The sequence below is a fragment of the Phyllobates terribilis genome, unplaced genomic scaffold, assembly GCF_046119375.1.
Source record: "Phyllobates terribilis strain yellow unplaced genomic scaffold, ASM4611937v1 Scaffold_7__3_contigs__length_470593459, whole genome shotgun sequence".
Taxonomy (NCBI): Eukaryota; Metazoa; Chordata; class Amphibia; order Anura; family Dendrobatidae; genus Phyllobates; species Phyllobates terribilis.
In genome coordinates this window covers 86,553,495-86,572,792 of record NW_027362767.1, presented here as the reverse complement: position 1 = coordinate 86,572,792, position 19,298 = coordinate 86,553,495, and the positions used below count along the sequence as shown (strand labels likewise).

At 41.5% G+C, this 19,298-nt stretch overlaps 1 protein-coding gene across 4 annotated transcripts in view; it reads left to right on the top strand.

Annotated features, from left to right (window-relative positions):
- The window catches only part of TTC6 (tetratricopeptide repeat domain 6), a 196,986-nt gene that overhangs the window by 124,681 nt on the left and 53,007 nt on the right, over positions 1-19,298 (top strand). For 3 of the 4 annotated variants that reach the window (XM_073638931.1, XM_073638932.1, XM_073638930.1), the window contains exons 29-30: positions 7,463-7,615; positions 15,239-15,409. In XM_073638931.1, coding sequence (XP_073495032.1) covers positions 7,463-7,615; positions 15,239-15,409 — 324 coding nt within the window. The remainder of the gene's footprint in view (positions 1-7,462; positions 7,616-15,238; positions 15,410-19,298) is intronic. The other variant, XM_073638933.1, reaches the window with a different exon arrangement.

Genomic DNA, 19,298 nt, shown 5'->3' with positions numbered 1-19,298 from the left:
TTCTGCTTTTTTCTGCACTAATGAGACACTTTTGCCTCCCAATCTTGTCATCTACTCTGAAAAAAAAAGTTCAACTCCGTCTTGCTCAAGTCAAGATGAACTGCTAGCAGTGAGGTGTCAGGTTACATACACAGCCGAGGTGGATAGCATGAGCTGCTGAGCTCAGTGATTGGCTGCAGCGGTGATGTGAGCTGTCATCACCACTGCTGCTAAAACACTGAAACTGGAGCAGCAGTAGAGAGCCAGGCTGGGCCCAAGGAGGTATCATGCGTCAGTATGCACTGGGGTGTGCAGCCATGGTGCACATGGACTAAATATGGAAGAACAAGGACGTCTCAGTAATACAAGGACTGATTAATGCAATTTTGTTCCCAATTCCAACATTTGGCTATGAGACACGGACACTCACAAAAGGAGACAGAAGAAAAATTGGTGGCTTTAAACTGTTGGTGCTGGAGAAGACTTTTACAAATCCTATGGACTGCTAGGTTCACCAACAAAGATGGGATTGATCATACAAACCCACAGTTGTCCCTGGAAGGCAAGATCATCAGACAGAACCTGACCTGTTTTGGATATGCAATGAGGACAAATTCATTAGAAATGGAGGTGCTAATTGTAATGGTCAGTGGTAAAAAGAAACGGGAGACCAAAGGCCTGTTGGCTGGATACCATCAAGAAAGACACTTTCAAAACAGCTGTAAAAAATGCAGGGCGCCAGGTAGAGAAGTACTATATTACCAGTGATATAAAAGGACCAAATAAGTGGAGTGTCTCGCCTTGTGTGATTGTGAAAGTCACAACGACTAATGGCTTGGTGTATAGAGATGACTAAGTAGCTGGTGTCCTTTTTGGGAGTCGCCTGAGACCAAAAAACCTCGGGTGGTTTAGAGTGGGGCAAAAAAAACAATATAGTTATAAAAATAACCAAAATAGAAAAAAAAATCCCAGGCTTCTGTGCCTAAAGGGGTGGCCTAAAGGTCAAATAAATTTTATTCTAAATCTCTATCTATTTAGTGCCATAATCTAAACTAATTTCTAATATGCTTGCATTGAAAATTCCCTACCATTCCCTAATTACACTGTCTAACAGCTTTTGTATTTTTTTCCCTTCTTTCTGTGTGATGACTCTTCATTTGATTATCCCAGTGTATCCTGGGATACTCAAACGAAGCCTCACCAGGGGGCAGAGGATAGTCACTGTCACAGCCTCTGCCCCCCCCTGAAACATCATCAGTGACACTTGTTTCAGGGGCAGTGCTAGTTCCTGCACGCTGTGCACAGTGCACAGCGTGCTCTGTCTGTTGCCGGCTCAGATCAGTAGTAACGAGCCAGCAGCACAGATGAGAGCTCACTGTCAAAGTGTGGTGTCAGAATACCCGGTGGTGTGCAGAGAACAGTGCCGCCTCCACAAGTGATGTCACTTGCAGGGGCGATACTGGTCTCTGAATGCTAGGTAGCCTGACAATGCGCACTAACGGCTCACACTGCTCTGTTGCCTTGCTCGATACTATTGATCTGATCCAGCAACAGACAGTGTGCTCCGTGTACTGTGAAAATTGCTCAGTTCGCAGGGACTCGCATCGCCTCTGAAACGAGTATAACTAATGGTGGTTCATTTCAGGGAGAGGGCAGAGACTGTGACAGTGACTGCAGCCTCTGCCCCCTGATGACACTTCGTTTTAGGGAGGGGTTAGGGGCTGTGACAGTGACTGCAGCCTCTGCCCCCTGAAAACACTTCGTAGTAGGCAGGGGCCAGGGGCTGTGACAGTGACTGCAGCCTCTGCCCCCTGATGAAACATCGTTTTAGGGAGGGGTTAGGGGCTGTGACAGTGACTGCAGTCTCTGCCCCCTGATGACACTTCATTTTAGGGAGGGGGTAGGGGCTGTGACAGTGACTACAGCCTCTGCCCCCTGATGACTCGTCATTTGAGCATCCCAGCATGTAATTTTGTCATTTTTATTTATATTACACACATATTCTAAACACAGTCATTACAAGAGGATTCCCCATACTGTTCTTCGTAGCCGAACCGAGTGGGAATAATGTAAATGTTATCTAAAAATGTTACTCACTAATTTTGCTTTTATTTTCCTTTATATTTTCTTCCTACATCAGTATAATTCCATACGTGGAGGTAAATACGTTGGATTCCTTATAAGTCTTTGTACAAACGTATAATTTAAACCTCTGTATGAAGAATAGTACCATGCAGACTCCTTCATTTTCGGTGTGAATAGCTCCAGGGTATTATTCCCTTAAAAGGTTTATATTTCCACATCATATAAACCTGACTTTGCTGCACAGATTTCATTACACTACATAGCAGTTGTTGTCAAGCTTTTGATAGAATCCATGAAGGACTGTGGATAAGGGCCATTTGTCGCCTTCTCTGCTTAGTATACAGTATTACACATGGTAATGTTTCATAAATTGACTATGAATTCTTGTAAAAAGCAATTCTCTGGCAGAGTAATATATTTCCTATCATTACATGTATAGCATCGCATTAAAAAAAAAATCTCATTTTACTTCATTACAATCCATTTTATACTGATGCTAATGGACAATACTCTGGGTTTTTGTCAGTAACCCAAGTGAAGAAGACTTAACGCAATCTTCTTTTCATCCTGGAATGGCTGACAGTAGGGAACAGTAGATTATATTCCAATGTAAGGTAAATGTAAAAAAAACCTTTCCGACCATTAAATCAATATAACATGGAAAGCTAGCGGTCTGTTTATGCCATTTGTGGAGGGATATTATAGGTGTTATGATCTGCTACAAGCACTAAGGAAAGACAGGAAATCTGTCCCTACAGTAGAACTAAACTGGATCCCTACGATGTAATGGGGAACCTGATCCTGCGATCAGACCCGCTAAAGTCCTCAGCTAGTCTGTACGAAGACCTATAGATGCAAGGGAGGGATCCCTACAAGAACTAGGGACTGGGATAAAGTTGGACACCTCCTAGCAGAAATTATAGCAGTAAAAGACAAACACACAACATAGAACATAGAGGTCAGAAGACCTAGCAAAACTAACAGAGAAAGGTAACAGAGCACCAAGCTAGCTCAAGAGTAGTAATTACAATGAAGTCCAGCAAGGCCAGGAGGGCGGAGCCGGATTAAATAGGCAAAAAAGGTCATGTGACCAGCAAACAAGAAAAAAACCAACAGGAGAGTTCTAACAGTACCCCCTCTTCTAAGATGATCCTCCTGATCCCCTAGGCCCGGGCTTATCAGGAAACCTCCTGTGAAACGCTCTGACAAGTCTGGAAGCAGAAACATCATCCGCCCTCACCCATGAGTTATCCTCGGGTCCGAAACCCTTCCAAGCGACGAGATACTGCAAACTCCCTCTATACCGTCTAGAATTTAGGATGTGGGAAATTTGATATTCCCCGTCCTCCACCACCGGAGGAACAGTGGCAGAGGCGTCACCAACCGACACATCAGCTCTTTCCAACAGAGAAACATGAAACACCGGATTAATCTTCCAGGAGGTAGGAACCTCCAACCTAACAGCAAATTGGTTAACTATCTGAAGCACCTTAAAGGGCCCTACAAACTTGGGACCCAATTTTTTAGAAGGAATCCTCAATTGCAGATTCTTAGAGGACAACCAAACCATGTCACCAATAGCAAACGAAACCTCTTGCCATTTCCTATCAAAGTACCTCTTAGATTTTTTGTTAGCCTCCTGAAGATTATCAATCACATCCGTCCAAACTCTCTCCAAATCACCGGAAAAACTCTCCTCCTCAGGCACAGCTGATACCAATTTGGAGAATGACTCAAAAGACGGATGTCTCCCAGAACAACAAAAAAAGGCGAACACCCAGCAGAAGAGGATGTATGGTTGTTAAGAGCAAATTCAGCAAGAGGCAGAAACTCAGACCACCCCTCTTGATTGTCTGCCACAAAGCAACGCAAGAACTGCTCAACATCCTGGTTCTTTCTTTCTGTCTGGCCATTAGACTCAGGATGATATCCGGATGAAAACGACAAATGAACTCCCAACCTGTCACAAAAGGCACGCCAAAAAGGAGCCACGAACTGAGGTCCCCTATCAGAAACAATGTCAGTAGGAACGCCATGTAGTCTGACAATTTCCTTGACAAAGGCCTTAGCGAGTGTCTTAGCGCAAGGCAGTTTGATGAAGGGAACCAAGTGACACATCTTGCTAAAACGGTCCACGACCACCCAGATGACCGTGAAACCTTCAGAGGGGGGAAGGTCAGTAATAAAGTCCATAGCCAGATGTGTCCAAGGTGCACTAGGAACCTCCAGAGGGCAAAGCAACCCCGCTGCAGGAGTATGTGAAGACTTAGATCTAGCACACACAGTACATTGACGCACCCACTTAATGACTTCCTTCTGCCATCCAGGCCACCAAAAACTGCGACCCACAAGTCTCTTGGTCTCAGAAATTCCTGGATGACCTGCCAACCGAGACTCATGACACTCAACAAACAAATCTCTCCTAAAGGTACTAGGCACAAACAACCTCCCATGGGGAGTGCTAGATGGGGCATTCTCCTGAGCTTTAAGAATCTCATCCTCCAAAACGGAGTCCAAAGCAGCAATCACAACACCTTCTTGTAAAATGCTCTCCTCCTCCTCCTCAGCACTGACCATGGGAGAAAAGCTGCGAGACAAAGCATCCGCTTTAACATTCTTGGTACCCGGGATGTAAGTAACGGAAAAATTAAACTGCGAGAAAAAAAGTGCCCACCTAGCCTGACGGGCATTCAAGCGCTTGGCAGCATCAAGATAGATCAGATTTTTATGATCAGTGAAAACCTGAATGGGAAATTCAGCACCTTCCAAGAGATGACGCCAGTGTTCAAATGCGAGTTTAATAGCCAGCTATTCCCGATTACCAATATCGTAATTAAGTTCAGTCTCAGAAATTTTTTTTGAAAAAAAGGCACAGGGATGTACTCCATCCTTGCTTTCCTGAGACAACACCACACCGACCCCCACAGAAGAAGCATCAACCTCAACCAAAAACGGCTTAGTCACATCAGGCTGCATAAGGATGGGGGCAGAGCTGAACCTCTCCTTTAGAAACACAAAAGCTTCAATGGCCTCAGAAGTCCACTGAACCGCATTAGCACCTTTCCTGGTGAGATCGGTCAGCGGTTTGACAATAATAGAATTTTTTTTTATGAATTTTCTGTAATAATTGGCGAAACCCAAAAACCTCTGTATCGATTTCAAACCAATAGGCCTAGGCCATTCCTGCACAGCTTGAACTTTAACCGGGTCCATCTCAAAACCTTCACTGGAGATAATGTAACCCAAAAAACTAATTCTCTGTACAGCGAACTCACATTTCTCTAGCTTAGCAAAAAGCGAATTGTCCATTAATAACAGTAAAACCTCACGTACGCTCCGCCAATGAGACTCCAGATCAGGCGAATAAATCAGAATGTCATCCAAATACACAACCACATTTTTGCCGATCAAAGGTCTAAGGATGTCATTAATAAGATTCTGAAAAAATGCTGGAGCATTGGTAAGACCAAAAGGCATAACCAGATTCTCAAAATGACCCACAGGAGTGTTAAAAGCAGTCTTCCATTCATCACCCTCCTTCATGCGCAACAAATTGTATGCCCCCCGGAGATCAATTTTAGAGAACCACTTGGCCCCCACTGGTTAAACAAATCAGGAATCAATGGCAGTGGGTAAGGATTGCGTACAGTAATTTTATTAATCTCACGAAAGTCCAGACAAGGACGTAAACCGCTATCTTTTTTTTTTTACAAAAAAAAATCCAACAGCCACAGGAGACTTGGAAGGCCTAATGTGACCGGCGGTCAAGCTTGTCTGTATGTATTCCTCCAAAGCGTTTCTCTCAGGAATAGTAAGATTAAATAAACGACTTTTAGGAAGAGTCGCTCCAGGGACAAATTCAATGGTACAATCATAGTCTCTATGGGGAGGCAAAATTTGTGACTCCTCAGAAAAAACTCTCCAAAAATCCTGAATAGGTACAGGTAATTCCCCTTTTTCCACCGCAGCAATACGTCCGTTACAACACTTGTCATAACATTTAGGGCTCCAGGACTTCATTTCATTGGTAGACCAATCCAGTACAGGATTGTGCAATTTTAACCAGGGCAACCCCAAAATTACTGGAGAAGGCAAATTATTTAATACTACCAAATCCAAATTCTCTTGATGAATACCATTAATAGTGAGGGGAAATTCACAGACCTTGTGAGTAACACTCTTCAAGGGAGAGCCATCAACAGAAACCACAGCAATAGGGGATGACAAAGGTTTAGGTTTTAATTTAAGTTTTTCCAAGAATCCCCCATCAATCACATTCAGAGTAGAACCACAATCCACAAATACCCGAAATTCAATTAATTCTTCCTGAGCAGCGGTAGTAACAGATAGGAATACTCCCTTAGTATTTAAACAGGCTATACGTGCATGACTGACCTTTTTTTTTTTTTTGTTCATATGAAGCGCACAGTTCTTAATGAAATGACCAGAATTTCCGCAATAGAAGCACAAACCTCCAGAAAGCCTGCGGTCTTTTTCCTGAGAGCGGGGTGCCATCGCCCCAATCTCCATCGGCTCTCCTTTGTCAGCACAGACCCTCTCAAGACTCGGAGCTGACATGGCAGAGGATTTACTCTCATTAACCCTTGCACGCAGGAAGTCAAGAGGCAGAGGAGTATTGCATTCCTGCTGCAGAGGACCATGCAACCCTTTTAAGTCCTGTTAGTGTGTGTACTTTGGAAACATCATACGAAGAGAGCAATCACTGGAGAAGGACATCATGGTCGGAAGAATAGAAGGAACAGGGCGAAGAGGAAGACCAGCAACCCAATGTCTTGATACAATTAAGATAACAGTGGAGAAGACCCTAGTGGACCATCTAGGTTTGCACAAGATCAATTTTCCTACAGAGCATTCATCCATCAAGTTGCCAGGCCTCGAGATTGAGCTGAAGGCCATTAATAATATTAATAATAGTTGTCAGGTGTGCCCTCAATTGATTGAACTTCTTTTTGCAGCACCTCACACAGATACAAGATTGGATTGAGATCTAGGAAATTTGAATGTCAAACTAACATGGGGTGCATAATCCTGCTGATGAAGAGGCCAATGCCATTAAAGAATGCCGCCACCATAAAGGGGTGCACTTGCAGATACTTGTCAAAGTGTGGATGTACTTTGTTCTGAAGTACTGCTTCTGTGGCACTGAACTTGCATGCTTCCCATGCTAAGCCCGATACCAATTCATCAGTCCATCACTTTAGGTAGACGCTACTGTTTTGGATCCAGTAATTTTGTCATCACAGTTTTTCTTTTGACAATGATCCTCAGATCATCACACTTGCTAACTGTTTGCCTTTCAATGTACCATCACCATTTATGTGCCTATGTATATGTGTAAATATGTAATATATTTAGAAGCTCTTTCTGTGTTCTTCAGGCCCAGGGACTTCTTCAGAGAGCTTGGAACCAGTTTACAGTGGCCCTGGATATTGATGCAAGAAGTATTCTGGGATTTGAGGGCCGATCTATTGTAAATTTGCAAATAGGGGACACGTTTGCTGCTCTGCAGGACATGAATGCTGCATTAAAGGTTATCTTGTTAATGATATATCACAATTCTGATACTGTATAATATTAGCATACATTTATATGTATGATGGGGTTATCCACTTACATAACTTCTACCACCCTATATTCTCCTAAATGAGATGTCAGGAGATACATAGTAATCTAAGGGGTAAGGTTTCTCCTTGTGGAAAATGACAAGCCAGGTCTGGCGTGCCAGTATGACGAGACTTAAATGCCTTGCATGCTTCTCTGGGAAATTAAATATGCAAATTGTCTCTTCAGAGAGGAAGAGGACTTGAACTCTAGTGCCACGAATTAGAAGTAGCAATCCTACAAGTCAATATCGGCCCTTTAACGAAACTTGCAATATGACTTAGGATAAAAGCCAAATCAGAATCCCAATTTGCAGACACGGTGTTTCATTGTATTGCCCCTCGTCAGTGCAAAGTATGAGATCTGATTTGGCTGGGTGAGAGGCTAAGACTGGGATCTAAGGGGTAAGGTTTGTCCTTGTGGAGAGTGACAAGGCAGGTGAGTTCCTCTCTGAAGAGACAATTTGCTAATTTCAATTCCCAGAGGAGCATGCAAGGCGTTTATGTCTCCTCATACTAGCATGTCAGACCTGGCTTGTCACGCTCCACAAGGAGAAACCTTTCCCGAAGCCGCCTGAAGAATAATCATGCTGCTTCTTTTATCAGCTTCATGGTTTCCGAACCCTGAAGCTGTTAAAAGAAGTGACATTAGATGTAACGTGTGCACAGCAATGTCGTTTTTCCATTGCTGTGCATCATGTTATTTATTGGCCGTGCTTTTTCAGGCTGGATTCAGGCAGAATCCGCTTGAAAAAGACATCATGTGCACATACCCTAGAAAGAATTTTTTCCACTGGCAAATTAAACATGGGTGGTTTTCCTCTATGGATTTATAGTTTTTTGTACGCATTATTAATTAATTTTTGCCTTCCAGCTATTAAAATAAAAATAGATTAACAGAAAAGGAGAACTTTTGTAGTTTTTATACTGGTGTTTTTTATAATGGAGGAAAACGCTCTAGAAAGAAGACAAATGCCATGATGAAGTCTATGTCTACCAAACTACTTAATCTGATTTTGGTCTGTAAAGTATGGCTTCTTTAGGCAACCCATCACATACAAAGCTGTGTCATCCATGTGGTCTAAAATATTAATCACAAGTTCATCAGGAAGTTAGAAGTCTTAGCAATAAGAAGTTGTTTATTGTTTCAGGGATTGAGGTGGTGGAAAAATTGTAGAAATGTAAAATATTAAGGAGCTATATCATGGATTTACTGTATACTGTATAGTGTTTTGTGGCACTCAGTGTGAGATTCATCTTGCACACATGGTAAGTGCTGGCAAACCATTCTCTTTATTTTACTTGGGACATACCTGCCATTATCTGCATCAGCACAATATGGAGGATTGCAGTAAGAACTGAGATATACAAAACTGAGAGGTCAAACAGTGCAGATTATGATGGAAATCCATGCACATAAACAAACTGTAAAAGTTAAAGAAGAACTCCTATATATATTTTTTCTAAAAGTGTGTATACAGTGGAGAAAATAAGTATTTGATACACTGCCGATTTTGCAAGTTTTTAAATAATTAAATTACATTTTATTGCATGAAATAATTATTTGATCACCTACCAACCCACAAGAATTCTGTCTCTCCCAGACCTGTTAGTTTTTCTTTAAGAAGCACTCCTCCTCTGTACTCATTACCTGCATTAATTGCACCTGTTTGAACTCGTTACCTGTATAAAAAAAACCTGTCCACACACTCAATCACACTCCAACCTCGCCACCATGGCCAAGACCAAAGAGTTGTCTAAGGACACCAGGGACAAAATTGTAGACCTGCACAAGACTGGGATGGGCTACAGGACAATAGACAAACAGCTTGTTGAGAAGGCAACAACTGTTGGGCGCAATTATTAGAAAATGGAAGAAACACAAGATGACTGTCGGTCTTCCTTGGTCTGGGGCTTTATGCAAGTTCTTGCCTCGTGAGGTAAGGATGATTCTGAGAAAGGTCAGGAATCAGCCCAGAACTACACAGGATGACCTGGTCAATGACCTGAAGAAAGGTGAGACCGCAGTCTCAAACATTACCGTTCGTAACACACTACGCCATCATGTATTAACATCCTGCAGGGCATGCAAAGTCCCCCTGCTCACGCCAGCACATGTCAAGGCCGGTTTGAAGTTCGCCAATAACCATCTGGATGATCCAGAGGAGGCATGCGAGAAGGTCATGTGGTCAGATGAGACCAAAATAGAACTTTTTGGTATCAACTCCAGTCGCGTTTGGAGGATGAGTACAACCCCAAGAACACCGTCCCAACCGTAAAACATGGTGGGGGAAACATCATACTTTGGGGGTGCTTTTCTGCAAAGGGGACAGGGCAAATGCACCATATTGAAGGAATGGTGGAGGGGGTCATGTATTGCAGATTTTGGCCAACAACCTCCTTTCCTCCATATGAGCATTAAAGATGGGTCGTGGCTGGGTCTTCCAGCATGACAATGACCCGAAACATATAGCCAGGGCAACTAAGGAGTGGCTCCGTAAGAAGCATTTCAAGGTCCTGGAGAGGCCTAGCCAGTCTCCAGACCTGAATCCAATAGAAAATCTTTGAAAGGAGCTGAAACTTAATGTTGCCCAGTGGCAGTCCTGAAAACTGAAAGATCTTGAGAAGATCTGTATGGAGGAGTGGGCCAAAATCCCTGCTGCAGTGTGTGCAAACATGGTCAAGAACTACAGGAAACGTCTGACAACTGTAATTGCAAACAGAGGTTTCTGTACCAAATATTAAGTTGTTTTTTTATAGTATCAAATACATATTTCCTGCAGTAAAATGTAAATTAATTATGTAAAAACCATACAATGTTGTTTTCTGGTTTTTAATTTTAGATTTTCTCTCTCACAGTTGAAGTGTACCTACGATAAAAATTACAGACCTCTCCATTCTTTGTAGGTGGGAAAACTTGCAAAATTGGTAGTGTTTCAAATACTTATTTTCCCCACTGTATATGCATGCACTGTAGCGTGAGTGTATTAATATATTCACCTACTGCCTTTCTGGTGTTCAGCACTGTTCTTCTCCTCTTCTCAGTGACTCTACCTGTGACAAAACAGCTTCTAATCTTAATCAGCCAGACGTCTAGATTTTTTAAGCCAAGATAAATGCATTATTGTGTTTATGTTGACTTTAGAACTGGTGTGTGTTTATTTGTATAACCCTGAATGTTGTCTTCTCTTGGTTCTGAAACACTGATGTTTTTTACTATACTAATTGCATATTATATGAAGCTAGCTAGTTTATTTACAAGAGCCCCTTGCTATACCAACTATGTAAATTGATTAAATGTACAAACAATGAAACCTGAGCCCTGTGGAAGAATATTATCCCTAACCCTTGACCTGTGGATGTCCAGCGGAAGGGTGAGACTGTGTAATGTTGTACCATCTTGGGTATATGCTGGGACTGTTCTGTTTATTGTCCGCTTTGTGGTTCAATAAAGTATTGTCACACTGTGTTGTCTGAGTAGTATTTTGCCCACGGAAGACCACGTGTCTTCACACCACCCCTCTGCAGATTTTCTGGGTCATGCTGCGATCTACGTGACCCAGAAGTGGCTTTACAGTGTAAGTTTATGGAGCGTCAGAGCAAAGCTCCATAGACTTTCATTGTTAAAGAGATTTCCCTCTCACGCATAGAGCGCAGTGAGCCTGCTAGTCGCAATTGCAGTGACATCACTGAGAAGCGGAGCGGAGCTATACACCAGAAAGAGCAGCGGTGGGTGAGTATATTAATATACTCACACTTCATTACATGCATCTACACACACATTTAATTAAAAAAATATAGATGGAAGTGCTTCTTTAAAACAGTGCCATTTGTTTTTCTGCTTAGCACAGTCTCCCCTGCAACTATTGGATACTCCCAACACCTCTTCTCAATAGTTAAAGCCCAGCCTCTTCATCAACCTCGACCATCTCTTTGTGCAGTAATTGACTTTGCTAATAATACTCACAGTACTCAGATAGTACAGTAATTCCATACGTTTTCTGCCCTTCAAGATCAATCAGAAAATTCAACTTCACATCAATATGCCTGGCACTTGTGTGAAGACTTTCCAACAGTGTGAGTGCAGGACATCGTTGGTTCTCGTGAATGGATTTCATTCCTTTTTTTGCAGCCTTTAGTGACTTACTGTCACGGGCGTGTCAGATGTGACAAACAGTCGCCCTGCAGTTGGTTGCAGGAGATCTCTTCGTTTGGCATTACAAACACCTTAGAAGCTGTCTCACTTTAGGAACCAGCGGCCACCTCCCTCCTGCTCTAATTAACACACTGGCCTGAGTGTTTAAATACTTTCAGTCTGCTTTAAGGCGGCGCCGGTGATATTCACATGTTTTTTTGTGAAAGCTTGGAGCAAGTGCAGTTATTACTTCCTCTCTGGTGTGAAGAGGACGTGTATGCTATCTTTCTGAAGTCGGCTCTAGCTAAGTTACTTTCCCCCGTGTCTGTCTACCTTGTTGTCTTTAGTTGTTAGAGGGGACTGACTAGCGCTCACCCCCCTCCCTTCCCTAGCCAGGGCCTAGCTTTAGGGAAATACAGGATTTTAGGTTCCTGTGTGGCGATTGGTGAGGAACCAATATAGGGACGATAGGGGAGACAGGGTGATGATATCAGACCAGCCTAGGAAGTCTCCACTTCCCCCTTTCCCTAGTGTCTGGGCTCCCTTCCCCTTTTCCCTTTGTGTTGCACTTAGTCTTTCCCACACCTTGCGTGACACTTCCCCTTGTGAGTGCTGAGATTTGTCTTACCAAGATGTGGGTACATTGACAGTGCTTGCATCATTATGAGAGACGTGCAGGTGGCTTACCTTCATTTTTCTTGCTGAACGCCTTGGTTCTGTATCTTGGTTCAGTTGTATCTGCTCGCTTGTAGTGTTTGAGAAGCTCTGGAGAGGGACAGAAGCGCACACAAAATAGGGCAATACCGTCTGTGTTGGATAGGTAAAATCAATAGTAGCACTCACCTAAAGGTGTTATGTACAGGCACAACACCTATAAAGGCATGGAAAGTCGTTGCTGCTGCCCAGTGACTGTAGGAAAGGTTCTTCCAGAGGTAAATTGACAAAAATGGAAGCTGGCACATTTAGGCGGGCTACACTGCGGGAAGGAAGATCCTTGGGATTCCAAAACGTTTTTTTATTAATATCAATGCGTTTCTGCTCTGGACCGGCGCCTGTCTCGAGGTATGAAAACCAAGTGGGCTATATGCCTGGCACGTGTGTGAAGACTTTCCAACAGTGTGAGTGCAGTACATCTTTGGTTCTCATGAATGGATTTCATTCATTCTTTTGCAGTCTTTAGTGACTTCCCTTGTGCGTGCTGAGATTTGTCTTCCCAAGATGTCGGTACGTTGACAGTGCTCGCATCATTATGAGAGACAGGTGGCTTACCTTCATTTTTCTTGCTGAACGCATTGGTTCTGTATCTGGATTCAGTTGTATCTGCTCACTTGTAGTGTTTGGGCTTGTGCTGTCGTCGACTATTTGTTCAAAAGCAGTCTGATCATTCTTAGTTTTCTCTTCTATCTTCTATTTTTTGTGATGACATTGCAATATCTTTTAGATCCTTTGTCATATCCATTTTTTGCAGTTTCTTAATGCTTTCTTGATGTCTGTGACCCAGATATCTATGCCATTAGTGGACATAGTCATCGTGTCCATGTTTGCAGGGTCTCACCTGTTCTTTTACCAGGTTGAGACAATATAAATACATATCCCTTTTGGCAATGGCTATCTGCTTTCCATCCAGGATAACACCTTGGAATTGTATAGTGATGTTGACGTGAACTCACCACTGCCGCCAAACAACCGAGATCGGGGCATAGGCAGAGACACAGTTTATTTATTTACAAGAAACTATGCAAATAGGTAAAAGTTCTCCGAAAGGCGACAACCCCTTTACTGCTTTTATTCTTGTATGCCATAAAACTACTGTATCCTGTATGTTGAACTCTCAAACATCCTTTATTATGTCCTATATCTTTAAAATAATGTCATTTATTTTACACTGCTATATCTCCAGCTTCTCCTCCCCAAGCGTGTACCCTATAAAGAGTATTCACCTTTCAATCTGACGCCTTTGCAGGGAAACGTGTGACGATCGTGTTATGGGCTTGAATTGTAATACCCTCTTGGTAATGTAATTTGTAAGTGGAAATATTTTCATTCAAGGAGAACTGCCTGGGGGAGAGCCAAGAGGCGCATGAATGAAAAAATAATAATCCTCTAAACCCAGTTTAAGATTTATACAGAACAAACTGTAAGGAAAATTATTTTTCCTATCACATAAACTGTAGAATCGTCAAGCTGCATAAATTACCATTTTTGCTGAATATAGGCTGCAAGGGTCAAATATGCAGTGTCTTTACTAAATTCACTTATTAGAATTGCTAAATTCACTCAAGTGAAATGAATGTAGTGTAAAATATATTTTACCATCACAGTATATTAATAATGTAGAACAAATATGGGTTTTAAAGGGAGCCTGTCAGTAGGATCAACCCTTCTTAGCCATCTGTATGGACATGCAGTTCTTAGGAAGTTAATAAAATGATACCTTGATATCTGCGATTCTTAATATGTAAACAAACTGTTAAGCTCTATGGACAGGAGATAGATCTCCCTGAGAATCTGCCTCCAGAGCTTATTATAAATGAATGGGGGAGTTACCAGTGTGAGACATGTCGTGACTGACAATCTGCTCTCCTGATCTACATGTCTCACACTGGTAACTCCTCCTTCCATGTACAATAAGCTCTGGAAGCAGATTCTCTGGGAGATCTATGTCTGGCCAATAGATCTTAACAGCTAATTTACATATTAAGAAAATAATGGATTTCCCTGGAATAAGACTTCAGATCACAGATATCAAGTTATTATTTCATTCAGCTTCATATGACCTGCATGCCCATATAGACTACTTATGAGGGTTTATCCTACTGATCCCCTTTAAGTTATTGTACATGAATAGAAAAACATGGCTGCCCATGGGTTTTGCTTGATCCTAAAGCTCAGCTCATTTTAAGCTAATGGCGCTGAGCTGCAATACAACCCCTAATCTTTGAACAGGTGTGGTGCTGTTTTTGGGTGGAAAGCAGCCATGTTTTTCTAATCCCGTAAAACCCCTTTAGTAGAACTGTCATATGTTGGTATGGTAAAAAGGTATTACCTTCACTGTGATGAGATATGAAGAGGGCAGGGTCCTCTTCCCTCTGTACCAGTCCATCATTTTTAGTTCATTTAATGTAAATGATATCTGTATTTGGTATCTAACCCCTTCTAATGTACAGCACAATGGAATCAATGGTGCTATATAAATAAATAATAATAATAATAGTATATTTGTAGGCTACCCGATCACTTACTGATCTGCATGTATACAACCGATGGTACCGGCATCTGTCTTGCAGAGGGCATTTTTATGTGGATAGGTAACTCTCTACTGTTAAACTTTGACTGACTAGTATGTTTTTTTTTAAATGTCAATGCTACTGTCTCTTTCCAATTTTTTTATGCCACTGTCCCTTTCTTATCTCTACAGCTTGGTGTGACAGCTCAGCTGATGACAAATCGAGGAGTCATCCACCAGTTCATGGGGAAGTTACCAAATGCAATGCGGGATTACCAGTCAGCGATTGCAGCTGACCCCCAATATTCATTGGCTTACTTCAATGCAGCAAACCTGTTTCTCCATAACCGGCAATTCTCACAAGTAAATCACTTCTTCTGTATTTGACCTTTTTAGTTTTATTTTTTGTTTTAGAACACATAAGAAAACAGACTAATACAAATAAAGAGATCAATAATATCAGTCAAGGAAATAAAAGGGGGAATAATTAGGGAGGGAAGGAGGATGAAGGGAAGGAAAAAGGAGATATGTGGATGTAAGGGAGAGGGGAAGGAGAAATAGAAAGGAGGTCCTGCTTCTGTAATAGTCTTACTTTATTTTAAAATTATATACAGTACAGACCAAAAGTTTGGACACACCTCATTTAAAGATTTTTCTGTATTTTCATGACTATGAAAATTGTACATTCACACTGAAGGCATCAAAACTATGAATTAACACATGTGGAATTATATACTTAACAAAAAAGTGTGAAACAACTGAAAATATGTCTTATATTCTAGGTTCTTCAAAGTAGCCACCCTTTGCTTTGATGACTGCTTTGCACACTCTTGGCATTCTCTTGATGAGCTTCAAGAGGTAGTCACCAGAAATGGTTCTCCAACAATCTTGAAGGAGTTCCCAGAGATGCTTAGCACTTGTTGGCCCTTTTGCCTTCACTCTGCAGTCCAGCTCACCCCAAACCATCTCGATTGGGTTCAAGTCTGGTGACTGTGGAGGCCAGGTCATTTGGCGTAGCACCCCATCACTCTCCTTCTTGGTCAAATAGCCGTTACACAGCCTGTAGGTGTGTTTTGGGTCATTGTCCTGTTGAAAAATAAATGATGGTCCAACTAAACGCAAACCGGATGGAATAGCATGCCGCTGCAAGATGCTGTGGTAGCCATGCTGGTTCAGTATGCCTTCAATTTTGAATAAATCCCCAACAGTGTCACCAGCAAAGCACCCCCACACAGGCATGTAGAGTCCATCCGTTCACCTTTTCTGCGTCGCACAAAGACACGGTGGTTGGAACCAAAGATCTCAAATTTGGACTCATCAGACCAAAGCACAGATTTCCACTGGTCTAATGTCCATTCCTTGTGTTCTTTAGCCCAAACAAGTCTCTTCTGCTTGTTGCCTGTCCTTAGCAGTGGTTTCCTAGCAGCTATTTTACCATGAAGGCCTGCTGCACAAGGTCTCCTCTTAACAGTTGTTGTAGAGATGTGTCTGCTGCTAGAACTCTGTGTGACATTGACCTGGTCTCTAATCTGAGCTGCTGTTAACCTGCGATTTCTGAGGCTGGTGACTCGGATAAACTTATCCTCAGAAGCAGAGGTGACTCTTGGTCTTCCTTTCCTGGGTCGGTCCTCTTGTGAGCCAGTTTCTTTGTGGCGCTTGATGGTTTTTGCAACTGCACTTGGGGACACTTTCAAAGTTTTCCCAATTTTTCGCATTGACTGACCTTCATTTCTTAAAGTAATGATGGCCACTCGTTTTTCTTTACTTAGCTGCTTTTTTCTTGCCATAATACAAATTCTAACAGTCTATTTAGTAGGACTATCAACTGTGTATCCACCAGACTTCTGCACAACACAACTGATGGTCCCAACCCCATTTATAAGGCAAGATATCCCACTTATTAAACCTGACAGGGCACACCTGTGAAGTGAAAACCATTTCCGGTGACTACCTCTTGAAGCTCATCAAGAGAATGCCAAGAGTGTGCAAAGCAGTCATCAAAGCAAAAGGTGGCTACTTTGAAGAACCTAGAATATAAGACATATTTTCAGTTGTTTCACACTTTTTTGTTAAGTATATAATTCCACATGTGTTAATTCTTAGTTTTGATGCCTTCAGTGTGAATGTACAATTTTCATAGTCAAGAAAATACAGAAAAATCTTTAAATGAGGTGTGTCCAAACTTTTGGTCTGTACCGTATATCTACTAAATTAGAGGGTTTGAACATGCATAGGCATAAGTACTTTTCCCAAAGAAAAGAAAGATTAAAGTGGTTGAAAGGATCATGTTTGGAATTGTTGTAGTCATGACCAACTTGTAATGTAGATTCAAAACTTTGGAATTTGTTTCATTGTTCAAGAAGTTTAACATTTTTCTGATAAAAGGTATAACTGCTCAGCATAAGACTAAAGGGCGGCCAAAGTTATGTGTCTGGAAGCCTCCCAACTCTCCTCTGACATAATCTGTGAGGAGGATGGGGCACATTCAATTTTAACTCTTTATTATTTTGTTCTCAAGAAAGATGTCTAGCAAAGGAGAACTCCCTGCTCCCGATTACAAACACATGCGTGCTAGGCCCAAAGGGTCGTTCTACTGACAGCTGTTCATCTTCAGAATTGTATAGGCACAAAATGTGAAGAAACAAAGTCCAGTTCACCAGTAATGCCTGAATCCAGTCCTGTCTAGAGCAGGGATAGTGCTAGTGCCAAAACACTCAAAACTAGAGGTAAAGAGGAATGATACAGTTATATGGACATAAAAATATTCTTTATTGGTACATGCTAAAATTCCAAATAACATCCATATTGGCTTAGTGCAATAAAAAATACTAGCACATTTCTGGTGCCTCAAGCACCTATAGTCAAGGTCAAATGGTCCATGACTAAAGGTACTTGACCCACCAGAAATGCGCCTGTGTTTATTATTGCTGTAAACCAATATGTATGTTATTTGGAGATTTAACATGTACCAATAAAGAAGATTTTTATGTCCGTGAAGCTTGATCTCTCCTCTTTGTAGACACATAATGCAGTGTGTTTTAAGATATTCACTGGATCCCAACTAAACAAACTTTTCTTATGGAAAATAATCTGCAAAGTTAACCAAAACTAAAAGTTGTATTATCGGTCCTCAATCTGTATGTTAATAATCTACAAATAATACAATGCTACCTTGCATGTATATTTGTGGTACGTACATAGAAGCTACTGGACCCATCCCATTAGTTGAATCCATGATCCTAAGGACACTTCCCAGCTCTTCACATTATTCTAGGTTATGTCCCCTGGAAATTTGAGTTACGAGAAATGTATGTTGAAAACCCAGGAGCACCATCTTTTTTATCAAATGTTTTTTATTGATTTTTATAAAGATTTTCGCAAAGGTAAAAATAAAAAAATAAACCAACAACCAGACAAACATTGGAGAAACACAGTTCTCCACCCCCCAACCTTAAGAAGCATTAAACACAAATTATTTATACATCCTGGCCATGCAAAACCAACATAATTAGATTAGCAAATATTTGAGCATAGTAACAATAGTCAATCCAATTACATATAACTTGTGGAAGTGCTAATAACATTTTTATTAATTTTCAAAGAAGTTTAATTTGAAGCATCATATAAACGTAACTCAAAGCAAGCCGAGGCGAAATCTCCTTAGTTTCCTAGATGTCAAACCAGAGCCATCAAGCCATAGACCCCATATCTTGTCAAATTTAGAGATAGCATCTCTTTTTAGGTATATGCCTTTTTCCAAATTTACTAGCCAGTTAACTTTATCAATAAATTCTGATATCATAGGCTCCTGATCTACTATCCATTTTTGGGCTATCAATTTTCTGGCCATATACAATATACGTGCCGCCGCAATTTTGCCGTACTCATCAATAGTCAGATCTTCAACATATCTCAATATACATACTAATGGTGAAAGCTCTACATCAATTGAATAAACCCTGTTAATCATTGCTACAACACTCTTCGAAAAGGACACCAGGTTAGGACAGTTCCACATCATATGAAGCATATCTGTTGTGTCAGTTTTGCATTTAGAACAGTAGGGACTTGAACGAAATCCTATGTTAAATAAGAATTGAGGTGTCATGTATACCTGGTGTATCACATACAGTGCCTACAAGTAGTATTCAACCCCCTGCAGATTTAGCTGGTTGACACATGCGGAATTAACTTATCATTGTGACATTTGTACTGTAGATCAGCCTGGAAGTGGGAAATGCACTGCAGCAAT